A 13567-nucleotide genomic window follows, 5' to 3' on the forward strand; every position below is an offset into this window, starting at 1 on the left:
AAGTCACTGCTGGCAATTACAGCTTCAAGAGGTCTACAGTAACATATAATTAGCTCTTTGCACCACCAATTTTCGCCAATTTCCCTTAGCAAACTGTCTTCAATCGCCCAAGTTTACAATGGTCTTGAGAAGGTTTATGATGCATTTGCAATTTCAAAATCATCTATAAATTTTTAGTTGGATTCATGCAAGCACCCTCACCTTATTTTTATTTATTTATTTATTTATTTTTTAATAAAACCTGTCTTGAGATATTTTGCCTGCATCACGGTCTTGTTTAAACGTTCATCTTCTTCTTAGTCGATGATCTTACATTCTATTCTAATACGGCCCTTCTTTCTCCAACCATGACAAGCTGAATTAGTGTCCTAATTTTGTTTTGTCTAACCAGGGTACACTGTTCCAAAAACACTTCTGATGTGTCTAAATGCCTGTGTGTAAATTTTAGATGCACATCTCTGTGCTTCTTTTTTATTTTGTGTGGGGGTAGGAAACGGGGGGGTGACTGTGACGTTGTTCATTGCTTACTGTTCTCTGTGTAACTGTTCCTGCTCCTCTCATTTTGCAACTCTTTTTGGAGTGACTGAAATCTTGCATGCTGCACATGTCCAGAGAGGTTGTGGTTCCATGAACTTTCCACGTGCATATTATTGACCCATTTGTACTGACAGGGATATTTAAGGCCTTTGCTATGGCTCTGTAGTTTTTACCATTCAAGTGCTGTTTAATAATGTCACAGAAGTGTCTGAATACTTGTTTCCCCTCACTGCATATGCATTCTGTTGGATAATTAAGGAAGGAAACACCTGAGAACTGAAAGTTACGGAAAATATAAAAAAGCGAAAACAAACATAAAAAACACAAACAAACCAAAAAAGGAACAAAAAGAAAAAAGAATTGATACTGTTATTGTGTTTTGGATTTATTGGTGCTCTACTAAATATTACTGGATGGCAGGGGCAGATGCCTGAAAGCTGTAGGTCTGCAGTCTCATATGTCCATAATTACAGATCTCAATTACTGGGACAGTTTGTCAAATGCTAATGAAAAAAATCAGTGACATTTTCTGTATTTGACATATATTTAACTGATAACAGTACAAAAAACATAACATTTGATTTTTACCTGAACAACAACGTTTTACCTGAACTATTTTATTTTTGTTTGTGTTTCATTTGGGGCATGTTTATCACTGTGTTATACTGCCTTTCCTTTCAGCAACACTTAATAATTTTTTGCAGACTGAAGACACCAACTGACAAGTCTTTTGCGATTCTTCTGTTATATAAGTCTTCAGCTGTGTAAACTGTATTTGTTGGCGTATTTTCATTAAAAAAATTGCACTTCATAATGTGCCACTCATTTTCAATGGGAGATTCTCTCTGATTACGAAGCCATGCTGTTGTAACCTGTGTGGAATATGGCTTGGCCTCGTCATGTTGAAATAAGTTGAGACATCCCTGAAAAGGACATCATCTAGAAGGTTTTGCATTGGTGGATAAAGTGACAAATGGTGGTAATTCACAACACTTTGTCAAAAGATTTCCGAATCCATGTGGCGATATCCATCACAGAAGTTCACAGGCATTCAGTTGTGGTTTAGCTTTACCCTTAACACACAGAGGTTTTATCAGTTTCTCTGTATCGTTTGATGATATTATGAACTGTAGCGGGTGTAATATCTAAAATCTTTGCAATTACTTGTCGAGGAACACTTCTTAAACTGTTGGATTTAACAACAATGCTTACAAAAAAATTCATAATGTAAAGCATTAAATCTCTCCTCTTTGTACTTTTTTTGTTTTGTTTAAATACAGGCCAAAACAGATTTACAAATTACTCCTTTCTCTTTTTATGTGCATTTCACATACTGTTCCAAATTTCTGGGAACTGAAATTTGTAGGACTTGTTTGATTTGTTTTGTATGACTTGTATCAAGTTATAAACAGATCAAATACAATCACTGCTGAAAGGGAAGCTTTCAGATATGAAGTTTAAAGGCTTGCTCTCCGTCTGTTTCTCCCTCTTTATTGTGAGGTCCTCAGATGACACCGCTGGCTGGAGACGGCCAGCACTGCTCACACCAGAGTGGGAGCAGAAACAAGCTCAGTCAATGACCGAGCTTTTGACCAACCATCCTGGACCATATGGAGGAGAACAGCAGGCAGACATGGCTAGTGCTCACACGTTTTATTCTCTTCTCTCTCCCCAAAAGCCTCAGCAAACAGAAACCAAAATAACGACTGAGAAAATGCGTCTCCAGATCAACTAAATATGTGTTTCCTGTCTACCTGCTGCACAGACTGAGATAGAGAGAAAGATCTCATAAGATTTGTTTGTTTTAATCTGCCAGTTATATTGCCTTCTTATTATATCTTATATATAGTGCATTCCAATAAAATTTTTCCCTCACAATAGATTGAATGACTGAAGAATGACTGTTCATTAAATTACCTCATCTATCATATACTATACGTCTTATATTTCAACCCCACAATACTCCACCAGCAGTATTTTAGCTGAAACTATCACCACTGATAATGAAACAGAAGAAATTAATCTAATAATCATTTGAACAGCAGTGCACAATGCATATGCTACTAGTGTGTCTCTGAGAAGATGCAGATACAAAAAGACTTGATTCTATCTAGATGTATAATTTCAATGTTTAGTTTAGTATATTGATATGTATATTAATATTCATTTTTTCTATCTGGGGTTGCGAGGAAATACATGCTGTGAGATGAATACAGTTAGATTTTATGCTATAAAAAAATATTTGTGATATCAGACATACTGGCAAATTGGAAAGGTTTGCACTGTTCTATTAAAACTCCCTTGCGCTCAACATGAGACCATTTACACTTTTTTAAAATGGATTTGTCTTCTAAGAAAGCTTTGCTGCTTGTGTTAATGACGCTTACCAAAAATAACTAAGACTGTAGATGTGTTTTGGCAAAAATAAAAAAAGTAATAGTTAATACTGTCATCACTTTTTTTCTCTAAATTCTATACTTTAGATCTACCATAATGTATCGGTAAATTTGTGTGTTTCTACACTTCTATACTGTAGTCTTAGGAAACAGGATATCAAAAGCTGCACAGCAGAGAGAGGAAAATGGACAACAGACTGACCACAGGCAGCCTTACCTCTCTCTCTCTTCTTTCATCCTCTCCAGCTCTTCCTCACTCAGCATTTCTGAAGTCTGCTTAGTCATGTTCATCTTATTCTCTGCTTTACTCTTCTCCTCCTTCTTCTTTCCAAACCTGAGAGAGAGAGAGAGAGAGAGAGAGAGAGAGAGAGAGAGAGAGAGAGAGAGAGAGAGAGAGGGAGGGAGAGAAAAAGAGAGAAAGAAAAGAGAGTAAAATTAGAATTACACACTGGCTTCATCAATACTCATTATGAATAATGGAAATGATAAAGCTTGTTCCAGCGAGCTGGCATTTAGTACAGGACACTCTAAAGTGCCGTTCGCTCGAGTCACTTGACCACTGACCTCTAACTGGCTTCTAACCCTTCTTCATATCATATTGGTTTTTTTTTCTATTCAGCATTTTTATTGCATTTTAATTCAATTTAAAAACTTTATTTGCTTGTTTTCATAGCAGTTTCTCTGTTTTGAATATTTTAAAAACATATCACACCATCCTGGTGTCAGAAGTATTAATCTAGCATTAATAAAGTTAATGAATCCTCTGCTGCTACTCTATGCTAGAGTCTTACAAACCTGACACAGCTTGTTTTAATTAGACTGTTCAATATCCTTCCCTGAAATTTTACACCAACAGGACACACTTTATAGAGTAATGTAAACGTTAAACAGACAGAAGGCACATTTCGAAAAAGGAAACGCATTTATTAATTGTATTTTGACTTGACTGCTCTTTCAATTCTTCTTCTTTCTGTTATGTATCAGTTCCACTAGAACAGAAAATCAGTACTGCTGTGATACCAGCCGGTATACCAATACAGATAGTACATCTCTCAGCACTACTGAAGGCTGTGTGTATTCAGAGGAGTTGACAGAGAGCTGCAGGGGGTGAGGAGGGGTGTGTGTAGCGATGTCCTCATAACATGCATCATCTCTGCTTCAGTGAACACCTCACACACTCTACTCCAGTTCTACAGCTCGCGCAAGGTCATTTCTCATGTGTGCTGGGGTCTTCTTGTCTGCGTCCCACCACAGCTCAAACACACACAGCAGCCCACACACTCAGCACACTGCATCAATGCCAGAGGAATCCCACCCCTGCCCTACACAAGCACACACACACACACACACTCACACTGCAGTCAAAAGTTGAGACACATCTGATTAAATGCATGTCTTTTAGAATTCTAAAGGTATTTTGAGCTAAATGATTGAATGCTTGAAATTTGTTCTTACAATAAAAACATTACCAATTTTGGACACTTCTAAACTGCAAAAGTTGATGGGAAATGTTTGAGATTTGAATTTGAAAATATTGCATTTGTATCTATACTAAAATTTTGTTTTGTGTGGTTCATTTAAAGGGTCTATCTCCTTTTTTTGTATTTTATTTTTTCAATAAAGGTTCACTTACAACATATATGTGGGTTTATTTACCAAAAATGATCATAATTCATTTTTACATGACCATTTTCCAACCTCTCTTTATCCCTTAGAATTAAACAGGCTGTTTTTGTTACTGTATGTTTAAGACGGATACAAGATAAATGATCAATGATCACGCTGGTTGCTCTGTGCTGTGTCTCATTTAAAAAGCGAACAATGTAGACATTGTTCAAACTAATATTTTTTAGTTTGAACAATGTCTACGTTGTTAGTTTGAACAATGTCTACATTGTTCAAACTCTTCAAAAAAGTCGGATTTCTTTAAATGCTTTCAGAGCATTTATTTATGTTTTCTGGCAGTGCCCTCCAGTGAAGCATGTCTTTTAGAAGTATACACTTAAAAATGGTTCTTCAAGGGTTCTTTAGTTAAAAAAAAAATAAAAAAGTTCTATATATAACAATGAACACTCCAAGAACACTTTGCATGATTAAAGGGCTCTTTGTATTTCTAAATGGTTCTTCAGATTGATAGGGAAAAAATGAGAACAAAAGAACAAAAAGGGTTCTTCTATTGTCACAATGTCAAGCTTGTACCAAGAGCAGAACCTTTTTTGGTGCTAAATAAAACCCTTTTCAAAAAAGTGCTACACAGAACCATATACCATACATTCTCCATCATTCTGAAGAATGCTTTCATGATGCAAAGAAGCCTTTAGTCATGTAAAGGGTTCTTTGACTGTTCATGGTTCTATACAGAACCTTTTTCTTTACTTGTAAGTGTGTAGACCTGTCCTTATATCTAGCTTTGATCCCTTCAGAGGTATTTCAATGCTTAACTTGAAACCTAGTTAAAAGAAAACAGTAATGGCTTCTCTAACAGCAGTGAAGGAAGCAATTTTGAAATTTCGTTCAGAACTGAGCGCACACTTAAGATCGACATTCTTGCTCTATTTTATGGACGTCATGGTACTGGAATTTTTAGAGTTGCAATAAACAATTTTTACAGTGTATTAAATTGAGAGTTTTCCTTATTTTTACTATTTTCCACACTTTAGAACAACAGTGAAGATATCAAAGCTACAAAATAACACAAATGGAATTTTGCTGTGATTAAAAAAGTGTTAAACATAGCAAAAATAATTAATTAATTATTTGTTATATTAAGTTTAATTTACACTATATACTTTTATTAACATTTTATATTGTTGTATATATTCAGAATCTGACTATACAAGACAATCTCACTAGCAGCTTTATGAAGAGCCACCTGTGACACTTCTCCAACAGGACTGAAGAAGTTCCTTAGGCTGCATCTTCTCCTGAATATATATGCTGACCACTTGTTGGCTACTTGAAAAACACTCAGTGGAGGAGACATTTAAAAAAATGTATGACTGTTTGGTTTTGGAAATAAATTCATACATCAGCTTTACTATTTATATTCATCATTTGAAGCATTTAAGCACAAACTTGCGTTTAGGTTAATGAAAAAACACAATGAGATGAGTCCAAACTTTTGACTAGTGCTGTATAAACAGCCCAGTTAATTCCTATGAATGGATTTATTTCCGAACATTAAATAAATAAATAATAAATTAATAAAATTCACCACCCATAAGTAGTTTTCAACAGCCAGCAAGTGCTCTGCACACTCTATGTCCAAACGTTTGTAGAAATCTGCTGATCCAATGTTTTTTTCTGAAATCAAGGGTATTAAGGGAGCTTGTATTCCTTTGCTGCAGTAACTGCCTCTAGTCTTCTGAGATGACTTCATACTATATGTTGGAACATTGCTGTGAGGATCTGATTGCATTCACCCATAAGAGCATTAGTGAGGCACTCCAACCCATCCCAGATGTACTGGATGGCACTCCATCACTTAAGAGAAAACAGTCCTGCTGCTCCACAGCCTAATGCTGGGAAGATCTGTACCCCTCTAACTGTGGCATTGGGCATGGTAACCTTGGGCTCATGTGCAGCTGCTGCAGCATGTCCTGTTGTATTGGCAATGCTTTTCTAAGGACATTATACAACCTGTGTGTGTGCAGTTGAACACCTGGTGTCAGCTGTGGCTGCACCTTGAAATAGCTGAATTCACTAATTATAAGGGGTGTAGGTAGTGCATGTAGGACAACTCTTTCAGGTCCCTGAATAATTTTGAATCTTGTATTTCACAGCTTTGATATTTTCATTTTTATTCTAAAATGTGAATAATAGTAATGAAAATAAAAATATCCCTTTATGAGTGGGTGTGTCTGTACATTTGACCAGTAATATGATATCATATGATAAGCTGTGAGATCAGTCCACACTCAGTACTCATCATGGAAAGCATGTTATGCATGCTGAGCATGTGTGTTCTCATAACATGCACTGAGTAGCACTGAGTGAAAGAGGGCCTTCATATTCTGCTGCTTCTCAGCACAGCAGGTAGCTCTCATTACATGAATCATATCAAGAAAACATAATTACAGGCTCAACTACCAATAATGAAAGTGAAAACCCACAGAAAAAAAATGAAAAAAGAAAGGATGGTTGGCACTTGCAGCATGTGATATTTAGGCTTAATGAAAGCAGACAATAGCAGAAACATGAGAACAAATCAAAGGATGACTGAACAAATGAACATATGAATTTGCTTCCCTACAACTTACAGCTGAATCAATACACAAATCAAGTAACTACTGCTGAGTGTGAGTGTCACATCAGCATGTATAAATAAAAAAGAAAAAAGACCTACTCCCTGCACTCTTTCTGTCTGACACACCACTGAAAATCGAACTGCAGCAGTATTTACAGAGCCTCTGAGAGCAGGAGAGCTGATTTAGACTGAGTTTCTGACCACAAGAGCCATAAACCAAGAACCAGAAATCTGATCCTAGATCAGCACTGCTACTCTTTCTGCATTCAGGCTGTGCAGACTATAAGATCCCATGTCAGTCCATACAGGCCTTATCAGCAGCTGGAAATCTGCCTGCAACTTTTCCTCCTGCTCAGCTTTCCTTTACTCACTCAGGATGAATCACTCTCCAACCCTCCCTCTGTCTCCAAACACAATCCACACAACAGACATTATGCTGCCAACATGCTCACTGAATGTGCCAATAGGAAGAGACTGTTTTCCCCAAACACACTTAAGACAGTGTGAAGATATGAGACCGGAACATACGACCCTTAGCAGACCATGCAGTCCACCCTTCAACACAAAGACTGGCTGCGAAGAGGAGGGCAACACTGCACTGGATGAAGTTGGGACTAGGGCTGATAATGAAATATATCACGAATAAACTTGTGGTGATCTGTTAATCTGTACAATCTTGGGCATAAACTTTGTATAAAATACTATTATTACTGCTTAAAATGACCTAAAACACCCTCCAGTGTCCCTGGGACAAGACTTAAAACTCATTTCTAGGCATTCTTCTAAAGATTTGTAAGCACTTCTTTGTCAGTTATGTTGGATGTCTGGTGTGCTTTTCTATATTGAATCATGATGTTTGTATCATGATGTATCACTATGTGAAGCAGCTGTCAATGTCCAGCTCTAGCTGAGATGCTTCCTCTAGGCAAGAAGGTTACATTCATCTCAAAAGAACGACAGCGAGTGACAAACAGACAGAACTTGTGTCTCAGAAGAGGGTGAGCTGAGGATTCAGCAGTACATCACAGACCATTTTGAGTGTCTGGTGCAGGTGTTACAGTCACACATAGGTCTTCTGTTCTACCTGTCCTGACTTATACGTGTTCCACTGCAGCAGAATTATTTCATTCTTCACAGGCATCCTTCCATCATACAGCACACTATTCATCTCAGCTTCTGTCCACAGGCCCCTGCGCATTCAGTACATTCAGTAATTCACACACACACGGACACAGACATGCACACACATAGCACAGAGAGCGTCTAGATGAATCACCACAGCAGCAGCAACAGTGCTTAAGCTTCATGCTCAGAATGATCACAGAGAGGGAATAATTAGTAAATTGTTCTTCTGACTACAAACAACCATCAAAGAGAGAAGAATACACTGTTATGTCAGGATTTATGAGGCACGCAAATTATAATTATACCTGTCCAGTGTGTATTATGCAGTATGTAGTAATGAATAAATAACTGTGTTACAAAGAACTGCCTTTATCACAGAGGCCAAAGCAACATGAAGTAAAGCAAAAAGATAAAGGTAGAAATATTTATAATATGTTATAATAAATATCTATCATATTAGCAATGGCTACTGCTAGCCAGCCAACTTAAAAAGATGTTTTAAATGATCCAATTTTCTTAAAGAACTCATATACTAACGCATAAATTTTATGTTTTCCTCCTAGGTCCTGGGTTTCTGTACCAAAAACAACCATAATTAATTTTTAAATGACTACTTTCAGCCTCTCTTCATCCCTCACAATTAAATGGGCTGTTTGTGTCACTGTGCCTTTAAGAATGATATATGTAAAAGAGCTCTGTTCTGATAGCCTGTCCTGTATTAGGTCTTTTTCAAAAAGCAGTCCAGGCTGAAGCACTCCTTATAACTGACATCTCAGAAACAATCATTTCAAAACAGGCTGTTTTGCAGTTTGGTTATGGACTGCATGATCTGGGATGTGAATGCTACATTTGGAAACTTTGCCAGTGTCAGTAAACCTCCTTGGAAGCTTTCAGATGCAGTCCCATTTATATCTTAGAGTTTATATGTTTTTGTTTTTTTCCTTATCAAAAATGTTGATTATACTATTGACCCAGAACTATTTGTACAAGGAAATAAGCCTGAGGTCATGCATGTGTTTAAATGTCTAGGGGTCAAACTGGAATGACGACTGAGCTTTAAAAAGCATGTAGAAAACAATGCAATTATGGTCAAATTTGTCAGAGACAACAGAGCAAAACTGCTCATGAACACTATGTTTTTTTTATATTACATATTGTCAAACACGCTGGACAAAACTACTCTTACAACTACTCTTAAACTGACCAAGACAGTACATAAACAAGCCTTGAAATTCTTAGATAAGAGATCAAATCATCATCATCATCATTGTAATATTCCAGGTATGTTTTATTAAGCTAGAGGAATCTGGTTACAATCTCAAACACAGTATTAGTTTTTAAAATCCTAAATGGTCTCATCTCTTCATTGCTTGAATAGTTTATATTTAAAGTCAAAATAAGTCGACAATAGGTGACCGCACACTTACCGTTAAAGAAACGTGTTTTGGTCAATCTACATTCTCTTTATTTATCATTATATGATAAGAATTTCTCTTCTCTTATCTCTGATTTAAGATGTTTGACAACAATCTGTCAACAATCTATTTTCTATACGACCAACATAATGTTTAATTATATTATGTTTTGTGTAGTTGCAAACTTACTGTTAATTAGTTTTGTGTTTGTGATCTATGGGTTTAGTTTAATGTGTTTTGCAATTAAGCGCTTTTTAATGCTGCTTTGTGATTTATGCTTTTGTTTGTACGATAAGAATTGTTTACTTTTGTTATTAATCTCTACCTCTCTGGGGAAAGCAGAAGAAATTTAGCTGTTCGGGTAAATCAGGCACATTTATATTGTGATAATAAAAATGGTGATTAATGTGCATTGTCCATGTTAAATAAAGAAATAAAATAAACACTATTTCAAAATAGTTTCATTAAAAAAGTAAAGATTCTGTTGTGTTCAGCAGATTTTTCCGCTGGCATTACAGATTCTGCCATGAACATTTTTACTACTGCCTGTCAACCCACACTGCCGACATGTTGATAAGTTCAACTCATTCTGAAACTACGTTGTGGTATCGGTGTCCCCATCACCAATGTCTTTGCGCACTATTTTTACCTAAAATGCCTGGATGTCCTTTACTTTTCATTTAACTTTCTGTAAGCGGGCTTTAAGAGCAATTAAATGATTCATTCGTCTGGTTCCCGTCACCACCACTGTAAACAACTCTTTCTTTAGAACGTGGCATTTCGCATCATCAAATGTGAATGACTTTGTTCACATCTTAACAATGTAATTATACAGAAATATTGAAAACTTCAATATTTCAAAGGGTGAAATTTACCCTTAAAAAACAGTTTTTAAGATGGTTATTTACAGACATTTTCACCACAGCAACAATAATCAGCACTGAATCATTATCTGTACAGACACAAATCAATTATGACAAAAATTTTAGACAGAACCTTATAATTCTACCATAAAACCCACATACTGACAGTCACTAATATACACACACAGAGACTCCGACCGTTCGTCCTCTGGGGCCGTATCTGTGTGGATGCACAGAATATCCACACCACTCTCATAACTTAATTACTATATTTATCTCATTAGACAGAAGCTATTTCATCGTGGTGTTTGGCATGCGACCGCAGCACGCCCATTCAGCTCCCTCATTAAGAGCAGCGCATCTGTGGCCTGAATGATAAACGCTGCTGCAACTGCTGCAGCCCAAATGAAGCCACCACATGAAGACAGCATGCATATCAATATTACACGTCAATACAGGGGGGTTTGGGGGTGATGACCACATACACACTTGTACACAAGGACATAGTCAAGCACAATCAAGGAGACACTTCGGCTCAATAACGCCACAGACAGGACACACAAAGCCAAACGTGTGCATTCCTATAATACACCATAAAAGTCAATTTGCCTGACGTGCATAGGTTGGGATCAACCATTGCGATCCAGTGGCTAAGATGACACGTTATACACAGTGACGTGCATGTTTGCTTAATTACGAGTGTGTGAGAACAGTCAGGCTAGTCCGGGTGCCTTTCACCGAGTGGCGTCTCTTTAAACAAGCTCTCTGACACTAAGCCCGGAGCCCGAGGAGCGGGTGCTATCAGAAACGGAGGCAGAGCGAAGTCGAGCAAATGGATAAATAAAGGCAATAATTAGGCTGTCACAAGAGGCCCTGCTGCCGGCTTCAGTGCTTCAGAGGAAAAGCTTCAAACACCATTACACAGGCTGTCAGTTAACCAGAGAGAGTGAGAGAGTGAGAGAGAGAGAGAGAGAGAGAGAGAGAGACAGACAGAGAGAGAGAAAAAGAGAGAGAGAGACAGACAGACAGAAATAAAGAAAGTGATATACAGAGAGACAGAGACAGACAAAAAAAAAAGAAAGAGAAATACAGAGAGAGATGTATAAAAAAACAGATAGAGAATAGATAGAGACAGAAAGAGACAGAAATATATGGAGAGAAAGACAGAGAAACAGACAGACATGAGAAAGAGCGAGACAGAGAACTACAGAAGGAAAGACACACACAGAGACATACAGAAAGAGAGAGAGACTAAGAACGAAAGAAAGAAAAAAGAAGGAAGAAAAGCAGAGAAAGAGACACAGAATGAAAAAAAAAACAGAGACAGACAGACAGACAGACAGAAGGAAAAAAGAAAGAAAGAAATAGAGGTAAACACATATATGGAGACAGAGACAGAAATATATAGAAAGAGAAAGACAGAAAGAGACACAGAAAGCGAGACAATGCATGAGAGGAAGACAGAGAAAGAGAAATAGAGAGTTACAAAGAAAGGGAGTCAGAGAAAGAGAAACAAAAGTGGAGAAATACAGAGACAGATAGAAATGAGAAAGAAAAGACAGCGAAAAAGTAAGACAAAAAAAGAGATAAAAAGAGAGAGAGAGACAGAGACAGACAGACAGAAGAGAGAGCGAAACAAAACTACAGAGGGAAAGATGTACACAGAGACACACTGAATTATGTATGTGTGTGTGTGTGTGTGTATATATATATATATATTTATATATAAAATAAAGAGAAACAAAGAAATAAAGAAAGACAGAGAGAAAGAGAAATAAAGGTAAAGACATACAGAGACAGACAGAAATGAGAAAGGAAAAAGACAAAAAGCGAGAAACAAAAAGTGAAAGAGGGAAAGAGAGAGAGAGAGAGAGGCTGCTAGTTTACACTCTCACACTGAGTCATCCTCAGAGCTCTTGAGTTTCGTGCTAATACAGTGAGAGTCTTGTTAAACAGCTGTACTGCTGTATATTGTAATAGACTGTCATGATTGTCTGTAAAATTGACTAACAGAGGAGTCAAGTGGAGCAGCTGATTGTTAAGGGGCGTTAAATTCCTCATATCACTCCCCCTGTCTGAGCACAGCTCTGCAGGAGCTGCTGGCCTGCAGAGTCCCCAGACTGGGCTTATTACACACACACAAACAGTTTTGTACATAAATTATTCCCTGACTGTCTTCACACACACTTATCTTTCTCTTCTCTCACTCATTCTGCCTCTGTCCTGCTCACTTTCTCTCTCTGACTTATTCTCTCCATCATTCCTGCTATATAATAACTTTATGATACAGTAATAGATGTGTCATATATCCAGTAGGCAAGAACAATGAAGTCCTATGATTCTCTCTCTCTCTGTGGCTGTGCTCTAGGCAAATCCATATCCTCCACAGATATCTTTCCCCAAGGGCCAGAAAGAAAAGAGAGGAAATTCATTCTTTTCATTTTAAACTAGTTTTCTTCCCTCCTCCTATTGAAGTAGAGAAGAGGGAGAGAGGTTTTATAACAGGCTTTTCTCGCTCTCTTCCCCTCTGCAGTCTACCCAGCACTTAGAAACACAGGGGTTACATAGCCACGAACAAGAACAATCTGGACTCAAACTTGGGAAAGAGGAGGTGCAGACTTAGACCCCAACCCTCTACTGTACACACACACACACACACACACACAGAAGGACAAAAAGGCTCCAGCAAACCTTATAGTCTGTGTGAGCAATGAGTGTGTGACCATGTGTGTGATGTGAATGTAATGGTATGTAGGGTGAGGAGAAGGTCAAATTAATCTTCAAACTGCAGCAATACAAAATAAAGAAATAATGAGGGTAGAAAAGAAGTTTTAAAAACTAGACAAAGCCGTCAGATGCGTTAGACGTATATTATCACTGTTTATAAGAAATAAGTAAACGAGGCCTGCCAAAGACATTAATAACACATTAATTAAACTTTAATAATGCATTATTAACATGTTAACAAAGGTGTTAATACTTTTT

At 37.3% G+C, this 13567-nt stretch overlaps 1 protein-coding gene across 6 annotated transcripts in view; it reads right to left on the bottom strand.

The window, feature by feature from the left end:
• pard3bb (par-3 family cell polarity regulator beta b) overlaps nucleotides 1-13567 on the bottom strand; it is a 305148-nt gene that overhangs the window by 69674 nt on the left and 221907 nt on the right. For all 6 annotated transcript variants that reach the window (XM_036568581.1, XM_036568590.1, XM_036568609.1 and 3 more), the window contains one exon: nucleotides 3151-3267. In XM_036568581.1, coding sequence (XP_036424474.1) covers nucleotides 3151-3267 — 117 coding nt within the window. The remainder of the gene's footprint in view (nucleotides 1-3150; nucleotides 3268-13567) is intronic.

The sequence above is a fragment of the Colossoma macropomum genome, unplaced genomic scaffold (genome assembly GCF_904425465.1).
Source record: "Colossoma macropomum unplaced genomic scaffold, Colossoma_macropomum, whole genome shotgun sequence".
In the NCBI taxonomy this organism is placed as follows: Eukaryota; Metazoa; Chordata; class Actinopteri; order Characiformes; family Serrasalmidae; genus Colossoma; species Colossoma macropomum.